At 32.1% G+C, this 16,660-nt stretch overlaps 2 protein-coding genes across 2 annotated transcripts; one reads left to right on the plus strand and one right to left on the minus strand.

The window, feature by feature from the left end:
- Positions 1 to 556: 556 nt before the first annotated feature.
- On the plus strand, positions 557 to 4,522 carry SPCH (basic helix-loop-helix (bHLH) DNA-binding superfamily protein). The gene is made up of 3 exons (XM_085755045.1): positions 557 to 1,369; positions 3,197 to 3,724; positions 4,153 to 4,522. The coding sequence occupies exons 1-3, from the start codon at positions 974 to 976 to the stop codon at positions 4,216 to 4,218; spliced, it is 990 nt and encodes a 329-aa protein (XP_085611171.1). The 5' UTR covers positions 557 to 973; the 3' UTR covers positions 4,219 to 4,522.
- Positions 4,523 to 6,533: 2,011 nt separating this feature from the next.
- Positions 6,534 to 8,664, minus strand: WRKY30 (WRKY DNA-binding protein 30). The gene is made up of 3 exons (XM_085755046.1): positions 7,875 to 8,664; positions 7,469 to 7,600; positions 6,534 to 7,369 (listed from the first exon to the last, which is right to left on the minus strand). Exons 1-3 carry the CDS (start codon positions 8,198 to 8,200, stop codon positions 6,805 to 6,807), a joined length of 1,023 nt encoding a protein of 340 aa, XP_085611172.1. The 5' UTR covers positions 8,201 to 8,664; the 3' UTR covers positions 6,534 to 6,804.
- Positions 8,665 to 16,660: the final 7,996 nt, after the last annotated feature.

Raw genomic sequence — 16,660 nt, forward strand, 5'->3', positions numbered from 1 at the left:
TAACTCTTTTTCAGTCTACTCGCCAACACATGATTTGAATACTTATATTTTTGTGTAAACATGGTCTAATATTGCTATTGTTTAACTTTTTATGAGAAATACTTTTTGTTTAACTTAAAATGTTGACTAAAGGTAATTTTAAATTACCTTTAGTTTTTACTCTTTTTTTGAAGGATACTGTTTTTACTCTTATACACAAAAAAGACATATTAAATATACAAATGTTTACTTTTTACAGTTTTTTATGGACGAGTTGCTTCAACAAACAATCATTTTGCATGGTGCTGTCGCCTCAATCTTCTCTAACAAAGCTACATTTAATGAACTTAAAGACTCTCTAAGGATCAACACTGTTTGGAGGTGATCTTATCTACTTAATGGTTTTGTATTTCAGTGCTAGACTAGAAGTATCCTAGGTACATCAAATCAAGTTTAAATATTTTACCGTTCACTCCCCCACTAAAAATAAAAAAAAACCAAACATTTCAATGACACATTAATGAAGAAGAACAGAGGTGTATTTATGAATGACAATTTCAATGTGGATGGATGCTCAGTTTTTTCTTCCATCAGTGCCAAATTACAAACAGCATATTTAACTCTCATTGGACATGCATAATTGCATAGTACCCTTTTATTTATATAACCTCCACTTGCAGTCCATGTAATAATAAAGAGACAAAATAACTAACTACCCTAAATTAAGTATATATGCAGCTACATACTATATTATTACTACTCCATAAACATTACTCCTTTAGCACTACTATCACTATATAAAACTTCTAAAACCCTTCTCTTCTCTTTCCCTATTCTATCTCTCTCTCTCTGCAACATTTCTCTTTCAGTTTTGATTACATTTCTGCATTCTGTCTCTGGTCTGCTGCTTCTGTCATCTAACGGTTTAGAAAAACACATCTCCTATATTTCCTCCTTTTTTGTCTCCACCTTTTTCCATTTTCAATCTTTTCCAATGGAAGAAAGCTTATATGATATATTTGAAGACAGAACAGAATTTGGAAACAGTGATGATCTCTTTGCCATTTTGGAGAGTCTAGAAGATTTCACTGATTTTCCTCTCATCAATCAAGTTGAAGCTACTACTCCAAAAGAGAATGAGGTCACTTCGACATCGAGATTGGTGTCTCAAAAATCAACCTCTTCGCTGCAAGATTCTGAGACTGAACTTGAAACTGAACCTAAAAGGAAGAGACAGAAGCTTACACCATCTTTGCTTGAGGAACAGATTAACAGTGCTGATGGACAACAAAGGGTTTCTCATATTACTGTGGAGCGCAACAGAAGGAAGCAAATGAATGAGCACTTGTCTGTTTTAAGGTCACTTATGCCTTGCTTTTATGTCAAAAGGGTAAGTGTATATTTGTTTCTATGGCTACAAAAATTGACTTAAGATCGAAGATATTCATGTAAAATTGAGTTTAACAATAGATTTAATGTTAAAGATCACGTTTTGAGGCTAAAACTCAATAAGTTTCAAATTAAAATATAATTTTAAATAAAATAGCTTTTGGACTTAAAAATTAATCAAACACATTAAAATCATTTTTGGGTTAATTATGTTTCTAGTCCCTATAAAATAGCGACCTTGTAAGTTTAGTCCCTACTTAATTTTAATAGCATTTTTAGTCCCTATAAAAAAAATTTACTTATAATTTTAGTCCCTGCTAAAACAAAGTTTGATTAATTATCCTTAAACTCTTAAATTTTTGAACGATTTTTTTGAGACAAGATTAGAACACTATGAAAGGTTCGTTTACTAAAATTTAGAATTTTCTGACATGAAATGAATTAAATATGAATTTTTTAAAACGACAAAAGTTAAAGATAAAAAGTAATAAAATCTGGATGTAGAAATCAAATTTTGCAATAATTTTTTGCGGACGAACTTTTAGTAATGTTCTAAACATGTCTGCAAAAAATTGTTCAAAAATTTAAGAGTTTAAGCATAAATTAAACAAATTTGAATTGAGTAGGGACTAATACTCAGTGCAGAAAAACAAAATTAGGGACTAAAAATGCTATTAAAATTAAGTAGGGACTAAACTTACAAGGTCGCTATTTTATAGGGACTAGAAACATAATTAACCCATCATTTTTTTCTAAGATTATTATATTTTTTATTTGAAAATGAATTCATGCATGCACCATGTTTTCATTGTGCTTAAATTAACAAGTCAATTACTTACTGGGGTCAATGAGTGATTATGAAGGTTTATGGCCTAGACAAGTGACCTCTACCATACTTAGATGTGCAAGTTTAAGGTATACTCCCTCCGTCCCGGTATAATTGACCTACTTTGGTTTTTCACACAGATTAAGAAAAATATATAAATAAAGGGGAAAGTGGAATATATTGTATTGGGAATGATAAAAGTAGTACTCCCTCCGTCCCAGAATAACTGACCCATTTTCTAAAAAAAAGTGTCCCAAAATAACTGACCCATTTCAATTTTCAATACAACTTTCATCATTCCCAATACAATATAACACTAAATAATACTACTTTTATCATTCCCAATACAATATATTCCACTTTCCCCTTTATTTATACACTTTTCTTAATCTGTGTGAAAAACCAAAGTAGGTCAATTATACCGGGACGGAGGTAGTATTATTTAGTGTTATATTGTATTGGGAATGATGAAAGTTGTATTGAAAATTGAAATGGGTCAGTTATTTTGGGACATTTTTTTTTAAAAAATGGGTCAGTTATTCCGGGACGGAGGGAGTATCAAAGATATGGAGCCTCCATTATAATTTGTTGCTGTGGGGCCTGCACTCACGCAGCTCTTTTTAAAAAAATAGAAAAATAAACTAACAATTCTATTAAGCTTTAAAAAGCTGATCTATCAATAAAAAAATTGAAAAATAAACTAACAATTCTGTTAAGCTTTAAAAAGCTGATCTATCAATATTTTGCTTTTTTTTTTTACTTATAAATTTGATTACTTTTTGTGCACGGACCCGGATTTTCTATTCTCGGGGAAACCTTGTAGTTATGCAATCAATGCATGGAAGATGGTTAAATTGAAATGAAACAGTCTAGATTTAAAATTCGTCAAATAAATAAAAAAGTATTATAACTCACTAATTAAAATTAGATAAGTAGTCATTATTTGATTGCAGCAAATCCATTTCCTTTATGCACCCCATCTAATGTAACTAATTTAATTAGGGAGATCAAGCATCAATAATTGGAGGTGTTGTTGATTACATCACAGAGTTGCAACAACTACTCCAAGCCCTTGAAGCTAAGAAACAAAGAAAAGTATACAGTGAAGTTCTAAGTCCAAGATTAGTTCCAAGTCCAAGACCTTCACCACTAAGTCCAAGAAAACCACCTCTAAGTCCAAGACTAAACTTGCCAATTAGTCCAAGAACTCCACAACCAACTAGTCCTTACAAGCCAAGAATGCAACAAAGCTACATTGCACTATCACCTCTTGATCCATCTCCTACTAGTTCCTCTACTTCCTCAGTCAATGATAACATCAATGAGCTTGTTGCTAATTCAAAGTCTCCTATTGCTGACGTGGAGGTCAAGTTTTCAGGTCCTCATGTTCTTTTGAAAACTGTTTCTCAACGAATTCCAGGACAAGCTTTGAAGATTATATCTGCACTTGAAGATCTTGCACTTGAAATTCTCCATGTTAACATTAATAGTACTTCTGATGATACCATGTTGAACTCCTTCACTATCAAGGTACGTTTATTCTTGGAATAATATTATGCATGTGTAGTCTTTTCCTTTCTTTTTACTCTTCAATAGGAACAAAAATATTCCATCACAATAAAATCAAGTATAGTAACAATGATTTTTCTTTTATGCTAGTAACACCTAGTGCAGTTTTTTACTGTGATTAATTATATATATATATGTCAAAAAGTAAATGGTTTGATGTACTTTAAAAGTAGTGGCTTTATATATTTCACTGCACCTCTCTGGGGTGCCAAGGTACATGTAACATGCATCGTGACCTTAATCAGACATTTGTCCTCATTTGCTGAAAAGACGTATATAATTTTATGTATATGCTATGCTATGCTACTTATGTGTTCAATTTAGGTCCAGTAATATATTATAAGAATGGTTTGTAATTAATACTATGGTGTATTAATTTATTTATATAGATTGGAATTGAATGCCAACTGAGTGCTGAAGAACTTGCTCAACAAATCCAGCAAACATTCTGCTAAAAATGGGTCATATGCATATGTCTAGTCCACACTCTCCTTACCAAACATCTCTATCTTTGTTATTGCTTAATGTAACGTTGTATGTACGTAGCTGTACAAGTAACAGAGTACGTGATAGAGTCATTTAATTTACAAGCATCTCATCATCATTTTCTTTTCTTTTTGTTTTATAACTACAGCAATTGTTATTTATAGTGTACTGTAATTGGTCACCACAAGTATAAAGCTATAGCTAGCTAGTATACTGGGACACTCTTGTAATTGACCACTTTAATTTCATCTATTTCTATTTCCAAAATTCAAACTCCGTTGGTAAAAGATACGGCAAACTTTGGTTAAGTTTGGGAGCCTTGTTCCATTTGGCTTTTCAACAAATGTTGAAAATAAAATTATATTGAACAGGCTGGAATATGAAGGGTGATGTGATGAGCAATGGCCAATGAGCATTACAAATGTGAAGGGCTTAAATCTATAGAAGATAATTTAGTAAAGGCTGGCTCATAAAAAATAAAATTAGTAGAGGTTTTTTTTTGTGTTAATCGAGTATCCTCTAGTTAAACCGAAAGAGATATTTTACCATCTCAACCAAATTTAAAAAGAGTAGTGTTATTTGGTGCGATGGTTTAGAGATGAAAACCAATGAACGAACACATATAAAGAATGAGGTGACGTATATAACTCTGGATTTAACAGAAAACACAGAAGGTTAGTGGGGTGAACTAGCTAGTCAACACCTCTTTCGTTTCTTTTCGTTGGTGCATTGCTCGTACCAATGAGCATTTCTCATGGTAAAATTAAAGTTAAAATAAAAGTAATAATCAGATAACTTTAGAGATTTTTATTGAAAATAGAAGTTGGTTTGTGTTTATTTATTGAAAATAATAGTGAAAACCTCTATTATAATCAGATTTTTTATAATAATATTAAAAATAGTTTTTTTTTGTGGTGGTCGGGGTTTTGAATCACGGAACTTGCATATATTATGCAATGTCTATATCAACTGAGTTAAGCTGATGATGACAATATTAAAAATAGTTTCTCATTGTACTGAGAAATACAAGTTTTTTTTTTATTATTCTTATTAGTTTTAAAAGCTTAAACAAACACAATTAAAGTTGTACGCAAATGTCCTCGTGAGCGTAGCTCAGTTGGTATGGACAATGTATAATATATGCAACGTCCGGGGTTCGAACCCGGCCACCACAAAAAAAAAGCTGTACGCAAATATGGAAATCATGACGCAAATATAGAACGCAAATATAGAAATTTGGTATTAGCGTCATAAGTAGGTCGAAGCTAATTTTTTTCTTTCTTTGGGAAAATGTTAAAGATTGTACATAAATTTGTTCAAAATGAAATATTCATAACACAATTATGCTCTGAAATTTAAAAAAAATGAAAATTTGGATTTTTTTTATTCCAAATAATTTTAACAAAATAAAAAAAAGATTATATTTGTCATTTTAGTGGATTTGTGGGTAGAAAGACTAGCAGGATCGGGGGTACCAAGTAGAAAATTCTTACAAGTGGCACTATCTTTACATTTAAGGCCCACATATATAGTTGCTAGCGGGTTATGGCCCAGGTACATGCAATCATCCTCCTTTTTTCATATTTTTTTTTTTTTTTGAAGAACTCCTTTTTTCATTTTAAAAGGCATAAACCACCAATTTAATTTTTAAAACTCTCCTATTTGTTCGCATAAATTATAAAAGTATAATAATAAGTTGTCTTTAAACTAAAATTAATCTATTAAGTCACTTCATCAATTTCATTAAAAATAGAAAAGAGAATTATAATTCCAAGACTAATTTGAAGGACTGAAAATAGTTTAAATATTATTTATTATATTTCTATAGTTTAAGGTTCGAATTAAAGAGACCGTTCATTATGGACGTACTCTTGCTTAAGGGATGGGTCTTTACACCTGTGCGTAGAAGATACTAAGTTTACCCACAAAATCAATTTCTTAAGCTACTTTTTTTTTTGTTTTGGAATTTCTTATGCTGCTTTGTTGGTCATGAATTCAGAATATTTATTTGATGATCTATGTTATTTAAACACAAAATTTTAGACATTGTACGTGTGACACCATATAGTTTTATCTCTAACTCTCAGTTACTTTCTCATCTTATATAACTTACACGAAGTATCAAATTTTAAAAAACACAAAATGACACTGTATTGTATTTTTGTCAAGTTAATTGTGTGTGCATAAATTTGAGTTTTTTTTCCGTAAGGAAAACATTTGTGCTATTTAATTTGATATAGAATTGGAGACTAATTCAATGGATTGTCTTTTTTTGCCCCCTTCCTTTCAAACTTGAATAAAACGACCATTTCAATTTTCAACGCGTACTTTACATTGTTGCACATATGGAAGCACTAGTAACAAAACTTGAATTATCATCGAAAACTTGTACTTCCATATCCCTACTATACGAGTAGCTAGGACAAATGTATTCAACCTCTTGATTTTGCAGGGTCATATTGATACAAAACATCTAGTTCTAACAAATTCTTATTCAAATCTCCTAAAAAAAATCATCAAAATATTCATTAGCTTCTTGTCATAGTTTAGTGTATTTAAGAGAAAAATCGTGAGTTGTGGAATGTGAAGTTTTGGCCATCAAATTCAAATTGATCAAATGGAAACTCCATAGAAGCAGTTGGTGTGTTTGCAGCAGAAGTAGCTGGTGGAATAATCTCACTTGCCATATTTGGGAAAACACTTGGAGTTGGAGACATTGAGAAGTGACTTATTCCTGAATTTGCAGGGGAAACATATGAAGGAGAATTGAAATTTTCAGCAAAGCTACTTTCAAGTACATGGTTTTCAAATGGAACAAATGATTGGTTTAGGAAATCTAGGTTCTCAGTTTGAACTCTTAGACCTGTTCGTAGGTTGTTCAAAAGTTGTTCATTTGGTGGTTTTTGTTGATCAAGGCTTTGAGGGTTTGTGTTAACAATATTTGTTTCTTGGGTTTGAAATGGATTAGTTAATGTTGGACCAACCACATTGGAAGCAATTGTGCATGTGTGGTTTCCTCGGTATGTGATTTCAAAGATAGTTGGGTCTTCATCAGATCTTTGTACTTGCTTTGTTGCCAAACATCCTAGAACGTTTCTATGACTGCATCTGTAATAGCCTCTGCATACACACACATACACACAAATTAATATTACCATATAGTTACTTCAACTTCAATCTATCAATAGAAATGCAACATTAAATTGAGAAATTATATACCTTGGATGCACGGCTCCAAGGATGTCTTTCTGACCATATTTTCGCCAACTATACCCATCATCAAGAGGACCTTCCACTGCCATTCCTGGTTCAACTCGAATATGTTTTGTCCATCTAATTGGTAGAGTGTTCCTAAAATAAATAAATATAAAAACTAGGGTAAGGTCACATGTTTAGTACAATACATATAGAGAAGCAAATCAAGCAACTTTTGTATTATTAAGAATAACCCGGGTCGTATAAAAAAAGTTTATAAAGAGCTACACTTCTCCCATTCAGATCACTCGCCATATTATCTATGCGCACCCTACGGTATTAAAAAAAAAACTTGATAATGCCTAACGAGAGTTTTCTCGACAATCTAATGTGTCTAATTAATAGTAGAGTAGTTAACAAATTTACATACCTCTTTCTGGAAGCATTGTGATCACGGTTAAAATCTCTGTCGGAGTCTTCACTTCGCGGACTACAGCTCAAAGGTGGCGAATCTGATATTCGGATGGCAAGTGTTCCTGAGGCTGAAGGGTATTGTTGGTGTGAAGATTCACCCATATTAACATGTCTTTTACGGTTAACCATTTCAAGTGCCTTTTCAAATGTGGATATAATTTTCTGGATCAAAATCTCACGTGTTTCATTAGAGGAAGATGACACGTTGAGATAGATTTGAAGCTGTCTTGCCAACTCCAATCCTTGTAGTAGCTTATCTATTAAGTTCTTTGAATCTCCCATGTAGCTAGATTAAGAATGATTAGTTCTGAAAATAGAGTTAAAAAAATGCTAAACAAGGCCTAAAATTAATTAAAAGATGGCTAAAACTAAATCAAGGGTGTTGGAATTTGGGAATGAAGGTGAGTTATGGGAATGGGATATAAAGGGATGTGTGTTTTGAAGGGAAGAAAAGAGTGGGAAAAGAAAGGAAACATAAAAGGAAAGAAAAGTTTGACTGAAAAAAAGTGGCTAGACGAGTGAATGAATTTTCTTTGGTCTTTGGTCATAGGATCGAATAGTAAGTTGAAAATTGAGAATTGAAATGGTGAGTGAGTGAGTTATATTGGAGAGAGGTCTAATTGTTGACCCTTTCTACCCGCGGAACCAACCTTGTTTCTCATTGACCCTTTACTACTTTTGATACCAAAATGATTATTATTATTTCCTATTCCTAAACAAATTAAAAATTGAACGATTTAGATCTTGAATTAGAAGCAGTAAAATAACGTGAAGAAATAAAGTCAAAGAGAAAGGAAGGGTAACATAAACAAGACATGGAATCTTCGAAGCTTTTTCCGCGTCGTTTCGATTGGTTCTAACGTTTGTGACAAGGTTGTGACGCTGCCCCTTCCACGTCTGCTTCCGTCATGAGTGATATACGTCCAAATTTCAACCCTCTCTAATCTAACATGAACTAGTTTATCAAGTGATTATCTTACTTAAATGTACTTTGACACATATTATATTTATCGAAAATCTAAACTAGAAAACTGAGAGATAAACTGCTACTGCCGTGAATCGTGCGAGTGACAACGTGATGTTGTTTTCATGATCTCATCTCTCAAAAAGACATATCATTAATCATTCTAGATGTTTATTATTTTATTTTTTTTAGGAAATTCTAGATGTTTATTTATTCTTGCATTTAGTCATGCTCATGCACGTTGATTTATTTATTTTTTCAGATGAACTAGTTTATTTATTTATTTATTAAAAAAAACGAATCAAATTTTAGTTACTAAACTGAATCGAACTAAATTGTTTTGAATTGAACTGAACTGAAACAGTTCAATTTCAAAATTGTTAGTAATAGTTCAGTTTTTTTTGTTTAGTTCGATTTAGTTCAACAATTCTCTATATATATATTATATAAACCATTATTTACACTTGAATAGAAAGAAAGCGGGCAACAAGCTGTGCCGCTAGACCTTTTTGGATTTAGTTCGATTTAGTTCAACAGTTCAGTTTGGTTTTTTGGTTTTTTTACCCACCGCTACTCTTAGGCTTTGTTTATGAGTTTGGAGGGGATGATAAGAGAAGGCTTTAAAGTGTTGGAAATATAGAGGAAAATGGTAAAATCTTTCTCATTATTTAAAAGGGAAATTTTTTAGAGAATGATAAATTAATGCTTATGATTATTATATTTTTAATTTTTAAAATATTGTAACTACATAAATTAAATTTGAAGAATTCATGCAAAATTTTCAACAGAACCATATATTTATCTGTAAAAGAAAAGAGAGAAATATATTCAAAGACGGTGTTAGTGTATGCTAATGTTTTTAGAGGTGTTTTTTATAGAGAAAATTTAGGATGAGGGGATTGTTCCCCAATCTAAGCCGGTAAAGAAGACCACACAATTAATTAGAAGAAAAAAAAGAGCAACATAAGCAACAAATTAGAACATTTTATTTACTAGGTTATGGCATTTTTTGATAATTAACAACTTTAAGTAGCTTTTGAACGTAAGACAGAAGTGTAATTTACTGATCATTGAATTATGTTGGTGTTGGTTGAAAATGTATATGTTAAGTTCTAGGTGGCGTTTAGCCTGGGAATGGACAGTTTTTTCCCACCATGGGAAAGTGTCCTTTTCCAGGACAGGTGGCAGTGGGAAAACCGGTTAAGAAAAAAAGAAAAAATAAAATAAAATTTGTTTTTTAATTTTGATTGTTTGTTTACTACTGCATCACATCTATTATTTCCAGAACATAGTAATGTAAGCTCAATTCCTTCCATCTTGTCTCCAACAACTAAAAACAACTTAACAATGTTCTTCGTCATCAATGGATAAAGGCCACCGAGTTTCCTTCTCACCTCTCCTCTTCCCATCAATCACCATAGCACAATTTTTTTTTTATATAATGGACTTCCAACCAAAATCAAATAGAAAAAAAGGGTCTTCATCTTTGAAAAACTCATGACAGCCACCGTGTAAAAGAATTGAAGGGAGGAAGATTGACAACAAACCATAAAATAGAGAGACACCTTGTTAGTTTTATTAAAGAGGGTAAAAATGAGAAATTGTTTCTAACTTCTTGAGAATTGATTTACAGGAAACGTGAAAGATAGAAAATCATGCTTAACCCAATCAATTTTAGGATCCATAATTGATTTTACAGTTGAGATCCAAACATGTTCAATCTTTGTTAAATCACAGTGACAACTAAAACCGTGTTTGTGGTTGTTTGTCGTGAGGGAAAGAGGTTGAAGGAGAAAGGAGGAGATGGATTGGAAAAAAGGAAAGAGATGGAAGAAGAAGGGATAAGATGCTTGATGCATATCTCTTTTTAATTTTTTCAATTTTGTTTTCAATTATTTTTTAATAAATAACGACATGTTAATTTTTTTTTAAATAATTGTTAATTAATAAAAAATAAAAGCTGAAAAAAATTAAATGAATAAATAAATAAATAATTGTTATTAAATGATTTTCGTGGGGCCCACAAATTGGTCACACAATACTCAACAAAAAGTATCAACAATTACCAGGTAATTAATCTTGGCCGTCCAAATAAAAAACTATTAAATCAATGGCTAAAAATACAACTTTCCCATCATGGGAAAAAACTGTCCATTCCCATACTAAACCCCACCTAAGTTCTAATTTGGTTAGAATTGTCAAACAAGAGGCAGACCACTATATGTATAAAGTATAGTTCTTTATTAGAAGTTGCACCGGTCAAAAACACCTTAAATTCCTCTCAAAAAGAAAAAACACCTTAAATTTAGCTCTGACTTTTTTTAATCCTATACTCTTGTGTTAGAGTGGTGCAAGATGTAGTTAGATATTAACTTTGAAAAGTGTGGGTGTATTAAGGGCCATGATGTAGGTTTAGAGAATACTCTATATGTATTGCAACAATTTGTATATAGTGTTATTTTCTGGTTGTCATTAGACCACGACTATGTTTTTTTTTTTGTTGGGTTCAATTTTCAAGTTTTCAAGTTATGTTTGTATGGTTTGAATGTGTTCCTTTACTTTCTCTATGCCAATTTTCCCCACCATATTGTAAACACAAGATGTGCATATATTCAAATAATTTCGGGCTCTGCTTGGTAAGACTGATTTTTGAGCTTGTAACTTAAATGCTTGTATGAGCAAAATAGATCTGATTGGCAACAATTTTTATCAAAAGCTTATATCATTTTATTTACGAGGTTATAACAATTTTTGATAATTCGCTACTTCAAGTAGTTTTTTAACTTGCATTTTCTCTCTCAATTTTACACTTATTATCTTAATCGAGAAATAATTAATATTAATTAAAGATATACATTTATGTCATTTCATACGAATCGATTAATTCAAATGCTAATTTTCATAAACACTTTAAATTCAAGATGTATATTTATTTGCTAGCTATTAGCTACCTATCCACGATGTGCTTTTTTAGGCTTAAATGCATTTTTTATCTTCTTATTTTGTAAAACCTTAACATTTAGTCCCCTATTTCTAAAACCAGATTTTTGGTCCTCTTATGATACAATCTTCGATATTTTTTCGGTCCCCACCATTTTTTAAGATGTGGCACAATTTACATGGATTAAATTGACTTCATATCATTAACCAATATCCATATCGTTTTTTTAATTAAAAAATAGGTTTAAATAATATTAAAATAATATAATTTTGAAATTAAAAAAAAAATCTAGATTAAAAATTATATTGGGGGTTCATAAGTTCATCGTCTCCATTCAAACTCATAAATTAAATTTATGATACAATCTTCGATATTTTTTCGGTCCCCACCATTTTTTAAGATGTGGCACAATTTACATGGATTAAATTGACTTCATATCATTAACCAATATCCATATCGTTTTTTTAATTAAAAAATAGGTTTAAATAATATTAAAATAATATAATTTTGAAATTAAAAAAAAAATCTAGATTAAAAATTATATTGGGGGTTCATAAGTTCATCGTCTCCATTCAAACTCATAAATTAAATTTATCATTGAATTTCTAAAGTGACACTCATTTTAAAAACGAATGGAATATGATTTTATGTGTATAATATGACACATTAATATTTGCATAAATATCACATATTTCTAAAGCATGCGAGATTTATTAAAACATTTATATGATCCATACACACAAAACTATAATATCAGAACTCATAATTTCTTTTTAAAAATGAAGAAGATTTTAGCTCTAAAACCATGAAAGGAAATGAAAGTTCTCAATAAAGTTAACTAGCTTTAAGTTTCACTTTAGCTCTAAAACCATGAAAGGAAAGTTCTCTCAATAAAGTTAACTAGCTTTAAGTTTCACCGTCCTTCCTTTTGAAAGATTCAAATATATAGTAAATACGATTGTGTCCAAAAAAGTCATCTAGAAATATAACAAGGCCAATTCAACAAGTCATCTAGAAATATAACAAGGCCAATTCAACTTGAGTTAATGTTGGCAAGAGTGGAAACACTACTCCTGTCGTCAAAAAGAAAAGGAAAGCTATCCAGGAAAACGGAAGAAAAAAACACTCTCACTATGTAGGCATTTTTGTCTTTGGGAATCTTCTATGAATTTTATCTGTAGAAGAAGCTAAGAAGCAACCAAAATTGGTAGAAATAGGAGTTAGACTCCTTTTTTCGCCCTATTAATTTCTCACGCGTCATATGCAGTTTGAGTCATAAAAGCCTCAAAAACACCTTAAACTATTTCAAATTTTACAATTTAAATAAGACGCGCGAGAAACTCGTAAGATTGAAAAAGTAATAGTCATCAAATTATTAGGATCGTGAACCAAAGTTTGGTATAGCTGGAAAATTAATGGGCTGAATAGGAAGGAAGTGTGGGCTTAGAAAAAATAACCCATGATCCACGGTTCTGTCAATTCAACCTAAACGTGTGGAATATGTAAAAAATGGCGGGTAGAATCTTCTTTGACCCTATCATGTAGCTATTCGAAATAAGAACCAAGTCAATTACTATTTGAAAAAGAAATTGAATTAATTCAAGACCACAATTTTTTATTTTTGGTGTTACCATTCCAGGTTCTAGGACAATGAGTCATTGTAATATGGAGTTTGGTCTTGTGACAAATATAATCTAGTTAAGAATTCTTTCATCCAAAAAACAAATTAGCCCATTTGATGCTGAGAATATTTTCAATTCTGAAATATAACAATAAATTTTCATGTTAAAGTTTCGGCCACATGTGAGATTTACCTAAACTACAATATAACTTGTTCTTAATGTTATATATATTATCGATTTGATTTATCGTGTATGTCTTTCTCTTCACAACTATCACCGGGGGAATTATTCATTTTAGTCTCTGAATAGGAAATGAGTAGTCACTTTAGTTTTTGAATGCAGAAATTGCAAAACAGTCCCTGAATGTAGACTTTATTGGTCGATTTCAGGGACTAAAGTGACTAACGGAGTCTACATTCAGGGACTAAATTGACTAACAGAGTCTGCATTCAGGGACTAAATTGACTAAAATTAAAGAGTCTGCATTCAGGGACTATTTTGCAATTTATCTGCATTCAGGAACTAAATTGACGACTCCGACTAAAGTGACTAATTCCCCCCTTTTTGTTGTTGTAAAAGTTGTACTTTTTTTTGTGGGATTGTAAAAATTGTACTTAATTTCTTTTCTTTTTTCTTTTACAAAAATTGTACTTAACTTTATTATTGTCTAAAAGTGTAGTGTTCTGTTTCGTAAGTTTAGCTCAGTTGATATGGATAATGCATAAAATATGCAAGGTTTAGGGTTCGAATCCCGGCCACCACCAAAAAAATAAAGTGTAGTGTTCTTAATCAATGTATAGCAAGGTAGGATTTCATTTTTAGTGTTCTAAATTTCTTGCATCCAAGATTTTCTAAGTTTTATATATTTTCGGTCCCATTGAATTAGAAAGATGTTAATTTTGATTTGAATAAACTATCAAATTAAATGCCTGAAGTTGTGAGCATTTGATGATTTGAGATTCAAGATTTACAAAATTTTAAATTGCTCCCTTAAATTGAACAACGCAGTTAAAATATTATCTCTCTCAAGTAACTTTGTTATGATTGTTGATGTATCACATTAACTGATGATTTGATTTATCCAAGTTGATGACACGTCATTTGAAGCAAACTTTGTTTACGAAATATTCCCTCCGTCCCTATATATAAGTGCTTATATATAGGGACAGAGGGAGTATAAATTTTGTGGAGATTTTGCTTACGAGTTACCAAATTCAAGGAGCATTATGCATATTGGTTACAAAGACTCAAATAGCGTGATGGATATATGGATTTTAAGATTTGTGTTTTGAAATTTCTAAATTTGGAGAAAAAGTTAAATAAATAACCAAAATGCTCTCTGATTTAAATTATCTAATAGCAGGTTGCTACTTGAAATTTAAAACTCGTCGAAAAAGTATACCCTAAAAAATTAACCTAAGGCCTTCATGTGTTAGGTCGACCCTTAAATCAACTTTAATTAGCCTATCCAAAATAAGAAAATTATGCAATTTAAAAAAGAGTATTACTTTTCCCACCCTATGGCTTTCCTCGCGCGCCCTATTTTTTTCCAATTTTACCCCTTGTCCGGATTCCGTAATCCGGAATTTATTGTTAGTAATTTTCAGATGTCTCCGGATTATAAAATCCGGATATGTATTTTAGCAGAACTTTTGCAATTTTAAGCTCTACAATTCGTAAAATAAAATGCGAATAAAATAAAAAACATTAATAAAAAGACACAAACATAAAAACAACTCATTTTATTAATATATGAACAATACATTACAATAATTTTCAAGCTTTTTAAGCTTATTACATAACATCCTAAATCTATTTCTAATCTCCTAAAAGCCTATTTCTAATCTCCTAAGAGCCTAATTCTAATCTCCTAAGAGCCTAACCACTGCTATGTGATCGGACATAGCAGTAACTTGGCTATTGGAGGAAAACCGGAGGAGGAGGGAAGAGGGTGCTCACACTTACGCCCAGGCAGGCGAAGCTAATAACCACACTGACCCATATGACCCTCAGATGAACCGCGCTTTGTTGCAGCGCGGTTCCATCCTCATTGACCGTTCATACAAACCCTAAAAGTTTTCAACGAGGCCCTTATCTATGAAAGGCCAACAATGGAAAACCATGGTTGTAGAAGGAAGAAGAGGAGGAGAGGGATGGTGTGAGAAATGGTGGGGTTTGGAAGGGTATTTATAGGGAGGGGTGGGTGAAAAACGGTTGGGAAGGAATAAATGCAGTCAAAAAACGTGGTAAAACACGTTTTTGACTTGACCACAGTAAAAAAACGCCTGTGGCAGACCACTGGCCATGGCACTGTGGCTTTCCGGAATATACAATCCGGAATGATCCATCAAATTCCGGAACATATTTTCCGGATTAGTGCGATTATGGTGCTCTTATGGTGAACGAGGGGAACGTTTGCACTTCTTTGTAGGGCGAAGGACATTCCGGATTGTATAATCCGGAATGCTTCAGCATTGGCTTCTTTTGAAAGATTGCTTGGCTTCTTTTGAAAGAGTGACATCAATTAGTGGTTGGACGGTTACAACCACTAACACGTTTTCATTGACTGTATTAATGACCTAGGACTTGTTTAAGGCTATAAATAGGCTTCCATCTTCAACAAACACCATCATTCTTCACTTCACCTATTTTCTTCCATTCTTTTCAAATTTTTTAAGTTTTGTAGGAGTGTTTGTGGTGTCATGGTCATTGTTGACCGTTCCTATGAACCCTGCAATTGCATTGCAGCTTGTGTGGGGTTCATATAACGGTCAACAGAGACCTTTGACATCAAAGAAAGACACAAAAAAGCGTATAGCATCTGGTCCGGATTCTGTTTTCCGGAACACACTTCACCACTTTTCTTCAATTTTCGTCGTATGTATTTAGTTTTTTACGAGATTTGTGGTGTCATGGTCATTGTTGACCGCTCATACGACCCCTGCAATTGCTTTTCAGCTTATGCGGGGGTCGTATAACGGTCAACAGAGACACTTGACATCAAAGAAAGACACAAAATATGCCTATCGAATTGGTCCGGATTGTATAATCCGGAAACTCTAACAATCTTGTCCGGAAAATGTAATCCGGACCAGGGGTATTTTTGGAATTTTTACAGGACGCGCGAGGAGGCTATAGGGTGGGAAAAGTAATACTCTTTAAAAAATGGATGTGCATTCATTGGAAGGAAAGTATTTTAGGCTTCCAGCATTTTT

This window comes from Medicago sativa, chromosome 3 (assembly GCF_051527215.1).
Source record: "Medicago sativa cultivar Bolivia chromosome 3, Bolivia_mono, whole genome shotgun sequence".
Lineage (NCBI taxonomy): Eukaryota > Viridiplantae > Streptophyta > Magnoliopsida > Fabales > Fabaceae > Medicago > Medicago sativa.